This window comes from Mobula birostris, chromosome 16, assembly GCF_030028105.1.
Source record: "Mobula birostris isolate sMobBir1 chromosome 16, sMobBir1.hap1, whole genome shotgun sequence".
NCBI lineage: Eukaryota > Metazoa > Chordata > Chondrichthyes > Myliobatiformes > Myliobatidae > Mobula > Mobula birostris.
The window spans coordinates 1,213,613-1,231,865 of record NC_092385.1 but is presented as its reverse complement, the minus strand read 5'-3'; the positions used below and the strand labels follow the sequence as shown (position 1 = coordinate 1,231,865).

The window sequence follows — 18,253 nt, the reverse complement described above, 5'->3', positions numbered from 1 at the left end:
CAGCATCCAAGTGCAAAGGCGTTGATTCTTTTGTATTCAGCCCTACTAATAGTCCAGCTCTCACAGCCACACACCAGAACTGGAAATGCCGTAGACTTGACTGTACGGATGTTATGTTATGTCTCTGCTCTTCAGTATTTTATCTAAATTTGTCATTGCTGCCCTCCCCAGGAGTAAGCGATGTTTAATTTTGTGGCTGCAGTTACCAGCTATAGAAATCTTTGAACTGAGGAAGACAAAATCCGTCACTGCTTCCACTTCCTTTCCATTTATTACTACAGTTAATACTGGTTGACATAATCTTGGTTTTCTTAATATTGAGCAACAAGCCAGCTGTTGCACTTTCTTCTTTCACTTTGATGAGAAGCTTCCTCATATTACTATTTACATATTACTATTTAATTATTTATGGTTTTATTACTATTTAATTATTTATGGTGCAACTGTAACGAAAAACAATTTCCCTCGGGATCAGTAAAGTATGACTATATCTTCCATAAGAGTATTATCACCTGCATACCTGAGGTTGTTAATATTTCATCTTCCAACATTTTGATTCCAACATTTGAGTCATCTAGACCAACGTTCCTCATGATGTGTTCAGCATATAGATTAAATAAGTAGGGTTTGTAAACTTGTCGTACTCCTTTCCCAATCTTGAACCAGTTTGTTGTTCCGTGTTGAGTTCTAAATCTTGCTTCTTGTCTCAATGTAATTACTGCGGCTCGTTGAGGAGGAGGGGAGGGCTTGCCAGGAGCAGCACCAGGTGTACCTACAAATAGTGAGGAACCAGCCAAGCAAGCTGTAATACAGGACTGCTTGTATGTTGCTCATGTTGAATAACAAAACCAACATGAAATGGACAGAGCTAAATGGTCATACAACTAATGGGTCAGATCAAAGTTCTGCAGTCCTATCACATCTCATCATTGGTGGTGAACAATTAATCAGCAAGTGGCAGGAGAGCACCCAAATATCCATATTCTCAGTAATGTTGTAGCCCAGCATGCGAGTACTGAGATCTTATAGCTGTTTATAAGATGCCATGTAAGATGTTGGTGAGTTTTCTTTTGGAGTATTGTGTGCAGTTCTGGGCACCAAGCTATAGAAAGATTGTTGTTAAACTGGAAAGAATGTAGAAAAGACTCAGAAGGATATTATCAGGAATGGATAACTTGAGTTATAAACAGAAACTGTATCGGCTGGACCTTTTTTCCCTAGACTGTAAGACGTTGAGGGCTGACATTATAGATGTGTATAGAGTCATACAAGATGGCAACAGACCCTTCATCCTAACTGCTGGGCAAGGTAATCCATCCAGACTAGTTCCATTTGGCAGTAACCTTCTAAACCTTTCCAATCAAAGTACCTGTCCAACTGTTTTTTTTAAAGTTGCTAATCTCAGACACTGAGTCTGGCTTTATGTCTTGGAAGAGAAAGGGAAAGAAGAGAGTTGTAGTAATAGGGGATTCATTGGTTACATGAACAGTCAGGATATTCTGTGGATGTGAGACTCCCAGATGGTATCACACACAAAATTCTGAAGGAACTCAGCCTGATGAAAGGTCTTGTTCTGAAATGTCAGCTCTTTATTCCTCTCCATAGACGCTGCCTGACCTGCTGAGTTCCTCCAGCATTTTGTGTGTGATACCATCCGGGATTTCCAGCATCTACAGAGTCTCTTATGCCTTGGATGGTATGTTGCCTGCCAGGTGCCAGGGTCAGGAATATCTTGGATCCAGTCCACAGCATTCTTGATAAGAACAATGAGCAGTCAGAAGTCCTGGTGCACATTGGTACAAACAACACGGGTAGGAAAAGCGAAGAGGCCCCGAAGAGCAAATATAGGAAGTTGGGAAAGCAACTAAAAGCAAGACCTCAAGGGTAATAGTCTCTGGATTGCTGTCTGTGCCATCACCAGTGAGGGCAAGAATAGGATGACTTGGCAGATGAATGTGTGGCTGAAGAATAGTGCAGGGGGTAGGGTTTTAGATTTATGGATCATTGGCATTCCTTCTGGGGAAAGTATGATATGTACAAAAAGTAATCTTGCTTAAAATGTGTCATCTTTAACTTTGTGCCTTTTGGAAATCAGGTCATCTTTTACTCGCTTAGCTATTCATAGTAGTGTAGATAGGAATAGAATGAGGTGGTAGATAACTGTGTGGCTGAAGAACTGGAGCAGCGGGCAGGGATTCGGATTTCTGGATATTTGGGACCTCTTCTGGGGCAGATGTGACTTGTACGAAAGGGATGGGTTGCACTTGAATCTGAGTGGGATCCAATATTCGTGCAGGTAGGTTTGTTGGAGCTGTTGGGACTGTTTCAAGCTAATATGGCAGGGGGATGGGAACCACTAAGATAGAGCTGAGGATGAACCAGCAGGTTTCCAAGTAGGTGAAGGGTGTAAGATGATTGTAAGGAAGGACAAGCCAGTGCTATTGGGTACAATTACAAATGGAGCAAAATTCAAAAGGGTGAAGAATGCAGGACTGAAGGTGAAGTATTTCAATGCACGTAGCTTTCGGTGGATGAACTTGTGACACAATTAGAGACTGGTCAGTATGACACGGGCATCACTGAGTCGTGGCTAAAAGAAAGCCATAGTTGGGAGCTTAACATCAAAGGATAACTTTATATTGAAAGGATAGGCAGAAAGGTACAGGCATTGGTATAGCTCTGTTGGTAAGAAATGGAATTACATCTTTCGAAAGAGGTGACAGAGGGTCGGAGAATGTTGAATCTTTCTGGATGGTAGGGTAAACAAAAAGCATGGGAATCATAAATAGGCCTCCAAATAGTAGCCAAGATGTGGGTTTGAGATTACAAAGGGAACTGGAAAAGGCATGAAATAAGGGTAATGTCACAGGGTAAGGTAATGGGGGAACTTCAATATGCAAGGGAATGCAAGTCAGGTTGGTGTCAGATTGGAAGAGAAGGAATTTGTTGAATGCCTATGAGAGGGCTTTTTAGAGCAGCTTGTGTTTGAGCTTACTTGGGGGATAGGCTATCTTGGATTGGGCATTGTGTAATAAACTCAGACCTTATTAGGGAGCTTAACTTAAAGGAACCCTTAGGGGATAGTGATCATAATATGATTCAATTCATACTGTAATTTGAGAGGATGAAGCACAAGTTAGATGTATTGGTACCACAATGGAATAAAGGGATTACTGCGGCATGAGAGAGGAGCTTGCCCAGGTGGATTGGAGGACGAAACTGGTGGGTATTACAGCAGAGTAGGGGTGGCTGAAGTTTCTGGGAATAGTTCATAATGTGCAGGATAGCTATATCCCACAGAAAAAGCAGGATACTAAATGATTTTTCACATATAAGAAGTAAAAGGGAGCTGAGAGTTGATATTGGACCACTGGAAAATGATGCTGGTGAGGTAGCAATGGGGGACAAAGAAATAGTAGATGAACTTAATGAGTACTTTGCATCTGTCTTCCCTGTGGATGACACTTGCAGTGTGCCAGATGACCGTAAGTGTCAGGGAGAAGGAGTGAGTGCCATTGCAATTACAAAGGCAACAATGTGAGGCAAACTGAAAGGTCTTAAGGTGGATAAGTCACATGGATCGGGTGGACTACATCCCAGAGTCCTGAGAGAGGTTGCTGAAAAGGTAACAGATGCATTGGTGATGATCTTTCAAGAATCACTTGATTCTGGCATGGTCCCAGAGGACTGGAAGATTGCAAATGTTACTCCATTATTTAAGAAAAGAAGAAGGCAAAAGAAAGGAAATTATAGGCCAGTTAGCCTAACCTCAGTGGTTGGGAAAGTGTTGGAGTTTATTATTAAAGATGAGGTTTTGGGGTCCTTGGAGACTAGTGATAAAGTAAGTCAAAGTCAGCATGGTTTCAGTAAAGGAAAATCTTGCCTGACAAATCTGTTGGAGTTCTTCGAGGAAGTAACAAGCAGGGTGGACAAAGGAGAGGTAGTGGATGTCAGTTACTTGGATTTTCAGAAGGCATTTGATAAGGTGCCTCGCATGAGGCTGTTTGACAAGATAAAATCCTATGGCGTTACAGGAAGGAAACTGGCATGGATTGAGGAATGGCTGACAGGCAGTAATGGGAGTGAGTGGGAATAAAGGGGACTTTTTTTGGTTGGCTGCCAGTGATTAGTGATGTTCCTCGGGTCAGTATTGGGACCGCTACTTTTCACATTGTCTGTGATTTAACTAATGGAATTGATGACCTTGTGGCAAAGTTTGTGGATGATACACGGATAGGTGGGCAGGTACATAGTGCTGAGGAAGCAATGCGATTGTATCAGAAATTTGACATATTGCAAAAATGGACAAAAAAAAGTGGCTGATGGAATGCAATGTTGGGAAGTGTATGATAATGCATTTTGGTAAAAAGGAGCAATAATGCAGCCTATCAAACATCAGAGGTGCAGAGGGACTTGGGATTTCTCGTGCAAGACTCCCAAGGCTTTGGCAGCTTTGAGTCTGTACTCACTTGAATTGGGAAGAATGTGGGGGGGATCTCATTGAAACCTACCAAATGTTGAAATGTAGGCAAGGTGGATCTGGAGAGGATGTTTCCCATGGTGGAGGTGTCCAGATCTAGACAACATAGCCTCAAAATTGAGGGGTGACCTTTTAGAATAGCAGTAAGGAGGAATTTTTTTTAGCCAGAGGGTGGTGAATCTGTGGTATGCTCCGCCACAGACTGTGGTGGAGGCCAAGTCTGCGGGTATATTTAAGGTGGAAGTTGATAGTTTCCATTATTGGTCAGGGCATCAAAGGATATGGCAGGAAGGCAGGTGTATGGAGTGGAGTGGGATCCAGGATCAGCCATGATGGAATGGCAGAGTAGACTCAATGGGCTGAATGGCCTAAGTCTGCTCCTATGTTTTATGGTCTAAAGTGGACAACCAGTGCCTTTGTCCCAGTGTGCCAATTGCCAATACCACAGAACATCTTTTTAAAGTGAATGGATGAATGTTTCAAAAAGTACATTTAATGTCGGAGAAATGTATACAATATACATCCTGAAATTCTTTTTCTTCGCAAGCATTAATGAAACAGAGTGCCCCAAAAAATGAATGACAGTTAAGTGTTAGAAACACAAACCCTGCTTCCACCCACAAGCAGCAGCAATGCAATGACCCCCCACCAGCAAAAAAGCATTGGCACCACCCCACCAAACACTGACGTGTGCAACAAAGCATCAATAAAGGCACAAACTTGCAGTACCCCAAAGATTACTTGTTCACATAATTGGACATGATAAGGGAAAAGAGGTGTCCCCGTTTCATAGCTAGAGGGGAGACATTACAAATCAACTCGCGGATTCATGGTGTTAAAAGCCTGTTGCATTGCTCTTTTCGAGCTCTGTGCCTCTGGGCACTGGGCACACAGCCAGCAGTAAGCTCGTTGCTTCCGATTTTCTTTGTTCTCCCGAGACGCATCAGTCGGCGGTGCCAGCCTTGAATCAGCCCGCCTCCAGAGCCATGAGAATCCGGCACCCTGAAGGCGCGCTGGTCTTCTAGGCCATGTCCTTGGGATACCGAAAAACGGCTGGTTGTGAGGCCCTGAGAGTGGGTCACTTTCCCACAAAGAACTGAAGTCAGAGTGTCAATCCAGCTCAGCTTCTTCAAAAGGACCCTGGAAGGGGAAAAAAAAGAAATATCAAAGATAGAAATAAAGCTGTTTCCGAAGATGCAAGCAAAGAAGCCGCTGTTTAGTGCCATCATCAAAGATAGGTGCCTGAAATGCACTACCGGGGACAGTGTTGGAGGGTGATATAATAGGGACATCCAAGATATTCTTGGATAGACACATGGTCACAAGGCAAATGGAAGGTTATGTGCTATGTAAGAGGGCAGGGTTAGATTGATGACAGAGTAAGTTACACAGGTCACCACATCATGAGTTGAAGGGCCCATACCGTGCTCTGTTGTTCTGTTTGATGTACACCAAGATTCCTCAGTTCTATTTACTCCTCAGCATTCTGCTTTTCACTGTATTCTTGGTCACAGCTTCAAATATCTTAATTAAGTTCATGGGCTATGATCTCCCTTGTGGAAAGCAATGCTGACTTCCCAAAATGAGCTTTACTTTCTAGGTGTGCTTCTCTGGTAAATGTTAGACTTACTGGTTGAAAGTTCCAGATTTGTCTTTGCAACCATCTTAAAGGGGTATTTATTGGGTAAATGGGCAGTTTTTTTCTCACGGTACAGTCTAAATCTAGGGGGCATACTTTATAGGTGAGGGGGAGGAAAGCTTTGAAGGGACAATGATCTCACTGAGAATGGTGGGTCTGTGGAACAAGCTACCAGAAGAAGTGGTGCAGATGGGTACAATTGTATAGGACCCTGGTCAGACCTCACATGGTGTACTGCGCTTAGTTCTGGTCACCTCACTACAGGAAGGATGTGGAAACTATAGAAAGGGTGCAGAGGAGATTTACAAGGATGTTGCCTGGATTGGGGAGCATGCCTTATGAAAATAGGTTGAGTGAACTCGGCCTTTTCTCCTTGGAGCGGCAGAGGATGAGAGGTGAACTGATAGAGGTGTATAAGGTGATGAGAGGCATTGATCGTGTGGATTGTCAGAGGCTTTTTCCCAGGGCTGAAATGGCTAATACGAGAGGGCACATTTTTAAGGTGCTTGGACGTAGGTACAGAGGAGATATCGGGGTAAGTTTTTTATGCAGAGAGTGGTGAGTGCATGGACTGGCTGCCTGCAACTGTAGTGGAGGCAGATACGATAGGATCTTTTAAGAGACTGCTGGATAGGTACATGGAGCTTAGAAAAATAGAGGGCTATGGGTAACCCTAGGTAATTTCTAAAGTAAGTTCATGTTCGGCACAGCATTGTGGGCCAAAGGGCTTGTATTGTGCTGTATGTTTTCTATGTTTCTGTGTCTATCTACATGGATAGGAAATGTTTAGAGGGATATGGGTTAAAAGCAGGCAAATTGAATTGTCCAGGTAGGCACTTGGTTGGCATGGATAGGTTGGACCAAGGCTCTGTTTCTGTAGTGTTTAACTGTATGCTTCAGTGATTTCTGAGAGAAATGTTCTGTGTGCAGTAGATCTAATCTTGTGTGCAATTTTGATGTTTTTATATAGATCGATTCCAGCCATTGACAGCTTTCCTTTTATTTTCAGCATGTTGTTGATCTACGACTGGCCAAACTGACTTGGACCTTTTACAAACAGTGTTGTCTCAAGCAGATCCTGACGGAAGGTACAAATATTTGGGCAGGATCTGAAATGGCTTTAAACTCCCCTCTGAAACTGAAACTAGTTAAGTACTTATGGGAAGAAGGAATGTTCCATTAGTTATGGAAAGCAACAGAATAATTTAACATATTTTGCATCAGTCTTTAGATTAAAATACTATGAACATCCCTTTTTAGTGTTTAAAAGTACCTGTGGGGAATTGAATACTTTCACCATCATTGGAGAATTAGTACTAGGTAAGCTAATAGAGCTCGTAAGTCCCCAGAATCTTAAAATTTGCATCTTAGAAGTAAAAAGTAGCAGCTTCTGAGAGTGAATGCACTGTAATAAAATGAATTTCTCCTGGGGATAAAAGGCCCTCATCGTCTTTTCTCTGCTGACAAATTTTATCTACAGGTGAAGATTTTTATCATGTTATTGTTTGTTTTCCCCAAAAGACCACTGTTGATTAACAAATAAGAGAAAATCTGCAGCTGCTGGAAATGCAAGCAACACACAAAATGCTGGAGGAACTTTCAGCAGGCCAGGCAGCATCAATGGAAAAAAAGTACAGTTGTTGTTTCTGGCCGAAACCCTTCGGCAGGAAGGTAGTCTCTTGTTAGGAATTTCTGTAGCCAAAGAGTGGTGAACTGGCGGAATTTGTTGCCACAAGTGGCTGTGGTGGCCAAGTCTTTATGTATGTTTAAGGCAGAGGTTGATAGAATCTTGATAAGTCAGGACATGAAGGGATACAGGGAGAAGGCAGGAGATGGGGCTGAGAGGGAAAATGAATCAGCCATGATGAAATGGCTGAGTTGACTTGATGGGCCAACTGGCCTAATTTTACTCCTGTATCTTATTGTCATATGGTCTGAGGAAAAGTGTGTTATCATTGAAGATAGTATAAAGAAGTTCACTAGGATGAACCCAAATGAGGAGAGATTTTCTTAAGAGGGAATTTAAGAGGGTGATTGTTAAGGGACTGACAGGGTCGATGTTTATCTGTGAGGATCTAGGACCAGAGGATATACTTGTAGAATACGGGAGCTTCCACTTAAGACTGAGAAAAGGAAGTATTTTTTTCTGAGCTTTGAATTTCCTTGTCCCAAAGAGATAAGGAGGCTGTATGTTTGAATATTTAAACTAAGCTGGATCACTTTAATTAATGGAAACATAGAAAACCTATAGCACAATACAGACGGCGAAGCCGACTCACAGGTGAAGTGTTGCATCACCTGGAAGGACTGTTTGGGGCCCTGAATGGTGGTAAGGGAGGAAGTGTAAACCAGAGAAAGCAGGATCTCCCAGCGGCCACACATTTTAATTCCACATCCCATTCCCATTCTGACATGTCTATCCACGGCCTCCTCTACTGTAAAGATGAAGCCACACTCAGGTTGGAGGAACAACACCTTATATTCCATCTGGGTAGCCTCCAACCTGATGGCATGAACATTGACTTCTCTAACTTCCGCTAATGCCCCACCTCCCCCTCGTGCCCCATCTGTTACTTATTTTTATACACACATTCTTTCTCTCACTCTCCTTTTTCTCCCTCTGTCCCTCTGAATATACCCCTTGCCCATCCTCTGGGTCCCCCCCCCCCTTGTCTTTCTTCCCGGACCTCCTGTCCCATGATCCTCTCGTATCCCTTTTGTCTATCACCTGTCCAGCTCTTGGCTCCATCCCTCCCCCTTCTGTCTTTTCCTATCATTTTGGATCTCCCCCTCCCCCTCCAACTTTCAAATCCCTTACTCACTCTTCCTTCAGTTAGTCCTGACGAAGGGTCTCGGCCTGAAACGTCGACTGCACCTCTTCCTAGAGATGCTGCCTGGCCTGCGGCGTTCACCAGCAACTTTTATGTGTGTAGCACAATACAGGCCCTTCGGCCCACAATGCTGTGCCAAATATGTACTTACTTTAGAAGTTACCTAGGGTTACCCATAGCCCTCTATTTTTCTAAGCACCATGTATCTATCCAGGAGTCTCTTAAAAGACCCTATTGTATCAGCCTCCACCGCCGCCACCAGCAGCCCATTCCATGCACTCACCACTCTCTGCATTTAAAAAAAGCAACTTACCCCTGACATCCCCTCTGTACTGACTTCCAAGCACCTTAAAACTGTGCCCTCTCGTGTAAGCCATTTCAGCCCTGGGAAAAAGCCTCTGACTATCCACATGATCAATGCCTGTCATCATCTTGTACAGCTCTATCAGGTCACTTCTCATCCTCCGTTGCTCCAAGGAGAAAAGACCAAGTTCATTCAACCTATTCTCATAAGGCATGCTCCCCAATCCGGGCAACATCCTTGTAATCTGCTCTGCACCCTTTCTATAGTTTCCACATCTTTCTGTAGTGAGGTGACCAGAACTGAGCACAGTACTCCATGTGCGGTCTGACCAGGGTTCTATACAGCTGTAACATTACCTCTCGGCTCTTGAACTCAATCCCACGGTTGATGAAGGCCAATGCACCGTATGCCTTCTTAACCATACAGTCAACCTGCATGGCAGCTTTGTCCTATGGACATGATCCCAAGATCCCTTTGATCCTCCACACTGCCAAGAGTCTTACCATTAATACTATATTCTGCCATCATATTTGACCTACCAAAATGAACCACCTCACACTTATCTAGGTTGAGCTCCATCTGCCACTTCTCAGCCCAGTTTTGCATCCTATCAATGTCCTGCTGTAACCTCTGACAGCCCTCCATACTATCCACAACACCTCCAACCTTTGTGTCATCAGCAAATTTACTAACCAGTTCCTCCACTTCCTCATCCAGGTCGTTTATAAAAATTATGAAGAGACGAGGTCCCAGAACAGATCCCTGAGGCACACTACTGGTCACCGACCTCCATGCAGAATATGACCCATCTACAACCACTCTTTGCCTTCTGTTGGCAAGCCAATTCTGGATCCACAAAGCAAGGTCCCCTTGGATCCCATGCCTCCTTACTTTCTCAATAAGCCTTGCTTGGGGTACCTTATCAAATGCCTTGCTGAAATCCATATTCACTACACCTACTCAGAGTACCTACTGCTCTACCTTCATCAATGTGTTTAGTCACATCCTCAAAAAATCCAATCAGGCTAGTACGGCACGACCTGCCTTTGAAAAAGCAATGCTGACTATTCCTAATCATAATATGCCTCTCCAAATGTTCATAAATCTTTCCTCTCAGCATCTTCTCCATCAGCTTACCAACCACTGTAGACTCCCTGATTTATAATTTCCTGGGCTACCTCTACTCCCTTTCTTGAATAAAGGAACAACATCTGTAACCCACCAATCCTTCGAAACCTCTCCCGTCCTCATTGATGATGCAAAGATCATTTCCAGAGGCTCAGCAATCTCCTCCCTCGCCTCCCACAGTAGCCTGGGGTACATCTCGTCCGGTCCCAGTGACTTATTCAACTTGATGCTTTCCAAAAACTGCAGCACATCCTCTTCCTTAATGTCTATATGCTCAAGCTTTTCAGTCTGTTGTAAGTCATCCCTGCAATCGCGAAGGTCCCTTTTCGTACTGAATACTGAAGCAAAGTATTCATTAAGAACCTCTGCTATCTCCTCCGGTTCCATACGCACTTTTCCACTGTCACACTTGATTGGTCCTATTCTCTCATGTCTTATCCTGTTGATCTTCACATACTTGTAGAATGCCTTTGAGTTTCCCTTAATAAGGGAATCAAAGGTGATGAGGAGAGGACAGGAAAATTGAATTAGTCATGGCTTCATTAAATTGCAGAGCGAGCTCGACTGAAAAGCTTATTCATTTTTCTGGTGGTTTTATCTATGATGCTCTTGTGGATCTTCACACTGATGACACTTATCGTTGTGTGGAGTGCAGTCAAAATACTGAAAGGGACAGACTTTGAACAGTTCCTGGGTGTCAGGATCTCTGAGGATCTAACCTGGTCCCAACATATCGACGTAGTCATAAAGAAGGCAAGACAGTGGCTATATTTTATTAGGAGTTTGAAGTGATTTGGCATGTCAACAAATACGCTCAAAAGCTTTTATAGTTGCACACTGGAGAGCATTCTGACGGGCTGCATCACTGTCTGGTATGGAGGGGCTACTGCACAGGACTGAAAGAAGCTGCAGAAAGTCGTAAATCTAGTCAGCTCCATCTTGGGTACTAGCCTGCAAGGTATCCAGGACATCTTCAGGGAGTGGTGTCTCAGGAAGGCAGTGTCCATTATTGAAGACCTCCAGCACCCAGGGCATGCCTTTTTCTCACTGTTACCATCAGGCAGGAGATTCAGAAGCCTGAAGACACACACTCAGCGATTCAGAAACAGCTTCTTCCCCTCTGCCATCCGTTTCCTAAATGGACTTTGAAGCTTTTGACACTACTTCACTTTTTTTAATATACAGTATTTCTGTTTTTGCACATTTTTTTAATAATTCTATTCAATATATGTAATTGATTTACTTGTTTATTTATTATGTTTTGTTTTTTTTTCTCTCTTTCTGCTAGATTATGTATTGCATTGAACTGCTGCTGCTAAGTTAACGAATTTCATGTCATATGCGGGTGATAATAAACCTGATTCTGATTCTGATCAGGCAAATCACAACTGGGTATCTGTGGGCTGTCAGTAGCAGAGGAAACCTCCATAGAGTTATACAGCATGGAAATAGGCCCTTCGATCTAACTGGTCTGTGCTGACTGAGTTGCCCCTCAAGCCTGCATTTTGATCATATTCCTTTTCAACCCTTCCTATCAATGCACCTGTCCAAATGTCTTTGAATGATCACATCTGTAAGGTCATGGTCCAGCATTACCATTACTGTCAATTCTGGTTCAATGAGTTGTGCAAAAGGCCATGTTGGCAATATGCATATCTAATAACGATGACGTGTCAGCCTGGTGAACTGTAATGCAGAACATCTTGAACAGCCTGTAAAGGCAGGCAAGTTCACAAGTAACAGATTAAAATCAGTTACTGCAACACACACAAAACATGCTGGTGAACGCAGCAGGCCAGGCAGCATCCATAGGAAGAGGTACAGCCGACGTTTCGGACCGGGTCCCTTTGTCAGGACTAATGAAGGGTCCTGGCCGGAACTGTCGACTGTACCTCTTCCTATAGATGCTGCCTGGCCTGCTGCGTTCACCAGCATTTTTTGTGTGTGTTGCTTGAATTTCCAGCATCTGCAGATTTCCACGTGTCTGAGAGATTAAAATCAGGCTGTGTAGACCAGTCACAACTTGTCAATTGTGGTGGATAATTAAATACCCAATGGGATGAGGTACAGGCTCACAAAAAAAATCCCTTTGTGAAACCCAGCATGTCAGATATGAGATTGACGCATTTGCAACCGTGGTCATTCTCCACTTCCATGGAGATCAGTACAATCACAGAAAAGTATCCATCCATTTTGATTGACTCCATATGATATCAAAAACAGCAGAGAACTCCTTCCCTTTCTTCCACTTTCCTCTCTTATCAGATTCCTTTCTTAGCCCTTTCACTTCTTCCACCTTTTCATTCCCAGCTTCTTACTTCATCCTACCTTACCCCTCACTTGATCTCACCTATCACCTGCCAGCTGGTACTCCTTCCCCTCTCCTCACTTCTTATCCCGGCTTTTGCCTCCTTCATTTCCAGTTCCAATGAAGGGTCTCAGCCTGAAATACAGTGTCATTATTCACCTCCATTAATGATGCCTGACTTGCTGAGCTCCTCCAGCATTTTGTACCCGTTGCTCAAGATTTCTAGCATCTACAAAATGGCTGTGTTTGTGGTAATGGAGTTAGTGTTTTGTGGCAGCAGTACAGTGCAAACCAACTACTTGCATGGACTACTACAACTTCAACATGTCATTGATATATTGACAGTATAGATGGCAGCACGGGTAGATAAAGTGGTGAAGGTTACGTATAGAATGATTGGCCTCGTTAGCCAAGACATAAAATGTAAAAGCATGGAGGTCATTGATGCAACTTTATAAAATTTCAGTCCATAGCTGAAATGTTCTTGCATTCACACTCAGGAAGATTGTGAGTATCTGGAGACAGAGAATCACTAGGATGTTGCATTGGATAGAATATTTCTGTTATGGGGAGAAACTGAATAAGAAGGGTTTGTTTTCCTTGAAACATGCACAAAATCATAAACATCGTAAAATTTTGTTTTATGGAGTTGTTTATGTCTCCTCTCTTGTTGTGAAACGGAGATGTCTCTTTCTCCCTTATCAGGGAGTGAGAGTGCCTGTGGTATGTCGAATACCAGGTAAACGAGTAATCTTTGGGGTAATTGCAAGTCTATGTCTTTGCTGATGCTTTGCTGCACGCTTGAGTGCTCGGTGGAGGGTGCCAATGCTGTTTTTTTGCTGGTGGGGGAGGGGGGATTGTTGCTTTGCTGCTGCTTACACATGGGAGGGGGGAGCTGGGGGGGCTGTGGGTTTCTAACATTTAACTGTCATTCATTCTTTGAGGGCACTCCTCTGTTTTCGTGGATGGTTGTGAAGAAAAAGCATTTCAGGATGTATATTGTATACATTTCTCTGACATTGTACCTTTGAAACCTTTGAAATGCTGGAGGAACTCAGCAGGCCAGGCAGCATCTATGGAAAAGAATAAACAGCGTTTCGGGCTGAGACCCTTTGTCAAGACTCATCACCAGTCCTGATGAAGGGTCTCCGCCCTAAATATTGATTATTTACTCTTTTCCATAGATGCTACTTGGCCAGTTGAATTCCTCCGGCATTTTGTGTGTGCGCTTAGATTTCCAGCATCTGCAGATTTTTCTCTTGTTTGTTTTCCTTGAAATGTTGTAAGCTGAGAGAAGCGCTGATTAAAGTGTACAAAGTTGTGATAGGGTGGAATGTGGGCAAATTTTCCCTGTAATGACAATGTCTAAAGCCAGGTGGCATACAGTGGTGCTAGAAAGTTTGTGAACTCTGTAGGATTTTCTCAATTTCTGCAGAAGTATGACCTAAAATGTGATTGGATCTTCACATGTCCTGAAACTAGATAAAGAGAACCCAATTAAATAAATAACACAAAAACATTATACTTGTTCATTTATTTTTTGAGAAAAATGATCTAATACTACATGCATTTGTTGGAAAAAGTATGTGAATCTTTGCTATCAGTAACTTGTGTGATCCCCTTGTATAGCAATAACTTCAACTGAACGTTTCCAGGAGATCAGTCCTGCACATCGGCTTGGAGGAATTTTAGGCCATTCCTCCTTACAAAACTGCTTCAACTCGGGGATGTTGGTCGGCTGCCTTGCATGAACTGCTTGCTTCAGGCCCTTCCACAATATTTCTATAAGATTAAGGTCAGGACTTTGATTCGACCATTCCAAAACACAAAATTTATTTTTAAACCATTTTGTGTTGATTTAATCTTGTCTTTTGGATTATTGTCTTATTGCATTATCCAATTTGTATTAAGTTTCAGGTGACGGACTGCTCCAATGACATTCTCCTGTAAAATATCTTGATACAATTTTGAATTCATTCTTCCCTTAATGATTGCAAGCTGTCCGGGCCCTGAGTCAGCAAAGCATGATGCTCCTTCCACCATGATTCGCAATTGGGATGAGGTTTTGGTGTTTGTGTGCAGTGGCCTTTTTGTTCCAAACACAGCAATATGTATTTTTGTCCTAGAGGTGTTGTAGAACATCCAGATGGTCTTTTCCAAACTTGGGACATGCAGCAATTTTTTTTATTTTGGCGATCAGTGGTTTCCTCTGTGGTGTCCTTCCATGAATACCATTCTTGATCAGTGTTTTTCTTATAGTGGACACATGAACAGAGACTTTAGCAAGTTCTAGGTATTTCTGCAGGTCTTTTGCTGTTACCCTTGGGTTCTTTTTCACCTCCTTCAGCATTGCAGGTTGTGCTCTTGGTGTGATCTTTGCAGGATGCCCACTCCTAGGGAGAGTAGCAACAGTACTGAGCTTACTCCATTTGTAGGCAATTTCTCTTACTGGGAACTGATGACCACTCAGGTCTTTAAAAATACTTTTGTAGCCTTTTCCAATTTCATGCATTTCTACAAGCCTTCTTTAAGGTACCCTGAAAGTTGTTTTGATCAAGGCTTGGTGCACCTAAACAGATCTTTATTGAGAAGACCAGGCTCTGCTAGCAGCCTGACTTTGATTATCTTTTTTATAGGGCAGGACACTTACAGCCCACACCTCCAATCTCATCTCAAAATAGCTTTTGTAGAAGACATTATCCCAGAGATTCACATACTTCTTCCAACAAATATACTGTATATAATACTGGATCATTTTTCTCAAGTATATTTTTTGTGTTATGTATTTAATTGGGTTCTCTTTATCTAGTTTTATGACCTGTGTGAAGATCTGATCACATTTTAGGTTATATTTATGCAGAAATGGAGAAAATTTCTACCGAGTTCACAAACTTTCTAGCACCACTGTAGGTTTAAGACAGAGGGACCTGAGCATGCACTTTTTCACCAAGAGTCTTGATGCATTCTGAGGAGTGTTGACTGAGGATTTGATGGAGACAGAGACTCTCATATTTTAAAATGTATCTGATCGCATGTTTGAATCAACAAGGTATAGATGGATATTTATGGATGGTAGTTGAAAGAAGGCATGATGAACCAAAGGGCTTGTTGCAGCTCTCAAGAAGCTCTTCACCCTCAAGGATGGTTAATGAAATGCCAGCCAATTTGACTGGCATTTCATCAACAATCCCAAGCATTCTTTCCTCTGCCACTGCAGTTGCTGTCACAAGCTAAGCTGACACAATTAGAGTCAGGTTTACTAGGGTTATTAGATGCTGCTTAACCTGCCAAGTTCCTCCAGCATTTTGTGTGTGTTGCTCAGGTTAAGTATTAATGGCATGTCCCATGAAATATGTTGTTATATGGCAGCAGTACAGTGCAATACCTAATTTAAAAACCTATAAATTATATTAAGAAACATGTGATATATACACACACTCAAACACATATTACAAAAAGAGAGGGAAAAAGAATAAAAATAGTGAGGTAGTGTATATGGGTTTGTTGTTCATTCAGAAATTTGATGACGGAAGGGAAGAAGCTACTCCTAAAATGTGGAGTGTGGATCTTCAGGCTCCTGTTTCTCCTTCTCGATGGTAGTAATGAGAAGTCCTTAATGTGGTTGCCGCCTTTTTGAGATACTGCCTTTTGGAGGTGTCATCGATGCTGAGGTGACTATTGCCCATAATAGAGCTGGCTGAGTTTGCAACTTCAAGCAGCTTTTCTGATCCTGTACAGTGGCTCCTCCATACCAGATGGTGATGCTATCAGTTAGAATGCTCTGCACGGTACATCTGCAGAAATTTGAGATAGTCTTTGGTGACATACATACCAAGTCTCCTCAAACTTCTGTTGAAATAGGAGCATCTCAACAGCGAGTGCCTCCACCACCAAGGTCAAGAACAGCAAGTAGGTGGGAACATCACCACCTATTGGTTTCCCTTCCAATTGCACATCATTCTGATTTAGAAACATCTCACTGGACATTCATTGTGATTGGGACTAAGCCCTGGAACACCCTCCCCAACATTTCTGGAAGCATATTCACAAAACAGTTCAGCGTCCCTCTTTAGACATGGGCAATTAAATGTTAACCTAGTCAAAGCTTTCCAGGTCCTGAAAGTGAATATATAAAAACAAATCGTGTGCAACTGTCTATATTTCACCCCTAATAATGCAGAGATAATGCCTTGAATTAGAGAGGGATCCTGTAGATTCCCTGCTAACTTGTCTGTAGTCCATAATATTTATAAATGCCTAGAGCACCTCGCTGATACATGAATTCAGAACTAGCCTGTCCACTGAAAACAGAGGTTGTAGATATAGGACATTCTTCCTGGAGATCAATGACTAGAGGTGTTGTGCAGAGATCTGTTGTGAGACCCCTGCTCTATAAATGACTTGGATGAAGAAGCAGAGGGGTGGGTTAGTAAATTTGTAGATGACATGAAAGTTGGTGAGATTGTGGATAGTGTACTGTATAATGTCGAAGGTTACAATGGGATATTGACAGAATGAAGAATTGGGCAGAGAAATGACAAATAGAGTTTAATCCAGAAATGTGTGAAATAAAAGACGAAACTTGAAGGGAGAGTACAAGGTTAATGCCAGAATTCTTAGCAGTGTGGAAGAAATGAGGGATTGTGGGTTCTAGATTCATAGATCTCTCAAGGTTGCTATGCTAGTTTATAGAGTTGTTAAGAAGGTGTGAGGTGTATTGGCCTTCATTAGTTGGGGGACTGAGTTCAAGAGTTGCAAGGTAATGTTGCAACTCAGTGAAACTCTGGTTAGACCACACTGGGAGTATTGTGTTCAATCCTGGTTGCCTCATTATAGGAAGGATGTGGAAGCTTTAGAGAGCGTGCAGAGGAGATTTACCAGGATGCTGCCTGGGTTAGAGAGCATGTTGATGTCGTGGACGTGAAAGCTCACCAACGTTTCTGTTTCCTCAGGAAGCTAAAGAAATATAGCAGGTTCCTATGGACCTGTAGCAATTGTTATTGATGCATCATAGAGAGCATTCTATCTGGACGATTAATAACTTTGCCAAGCAACTGCTCTGCCCCTGGTTACAAGAAACTGTGGAGACTTGTGGACACAGCTCAGCCATCATGGAAGCCAGCCTCCTCTGCATGGACTCTTGTCTATACTTCTCACTACCTCAGTAGAAAAGCAGAAAGCATAGTCAAAGATCCCACCCATCCTAAACATTCTCCCGTTTCCCCTCACCATTGGGCAGAAGGTACAAAAGCATGGAAAATTGTACCACCAGGCTCTGTCCTGCGGTTATCATACTCCCAAACAGACCTCTTGTATGGTAGTCTGAACTCTTGACCTCACAATTTACCTCATTACGATCTTTCATTTTATTATTTACCTGCATTGAACTTACAGCTTTTACGCTTTATTCTGCATGGTTATTGTTTTACCTTGTTCCCCCTCAATGCACTGTGTAATGATTTGATCTGTATGAACAGTATGCAAGACAAGCTTTTCACTCTATCTCCATGCATGTGACAATAATAAACCAATACAAATATATGTTATATGAGGATAGATTGAG

At 42.6% G+C, this 18,253-nt stretch overlaps 1 protein-coding gene across 2 annotated transcripts in view; it reads left to right on the top strand.

Moving 5' to 3' along the window:
• The window catches only part of rft1 (RFT1 homolog), a 73,637-nt gene that overhangs the window by 35,281 nt on the left and 20,103 nt on the right, over positions 1 to 18,253 (top strand). For both annotated transcript variants that reach the window (XM_072280189.1, XM_072280190.1), the window contains exon 7: positions 7,129 to 7,207. In XM_072280189.1, the coding sequence (XP_072136290.1) occupies positions 7,129 to 7,207 (79 nt within the window). The remainder of the gene's footprint in view (positions 1 to 7,128; positions 7,208 to 18,253) is intronic.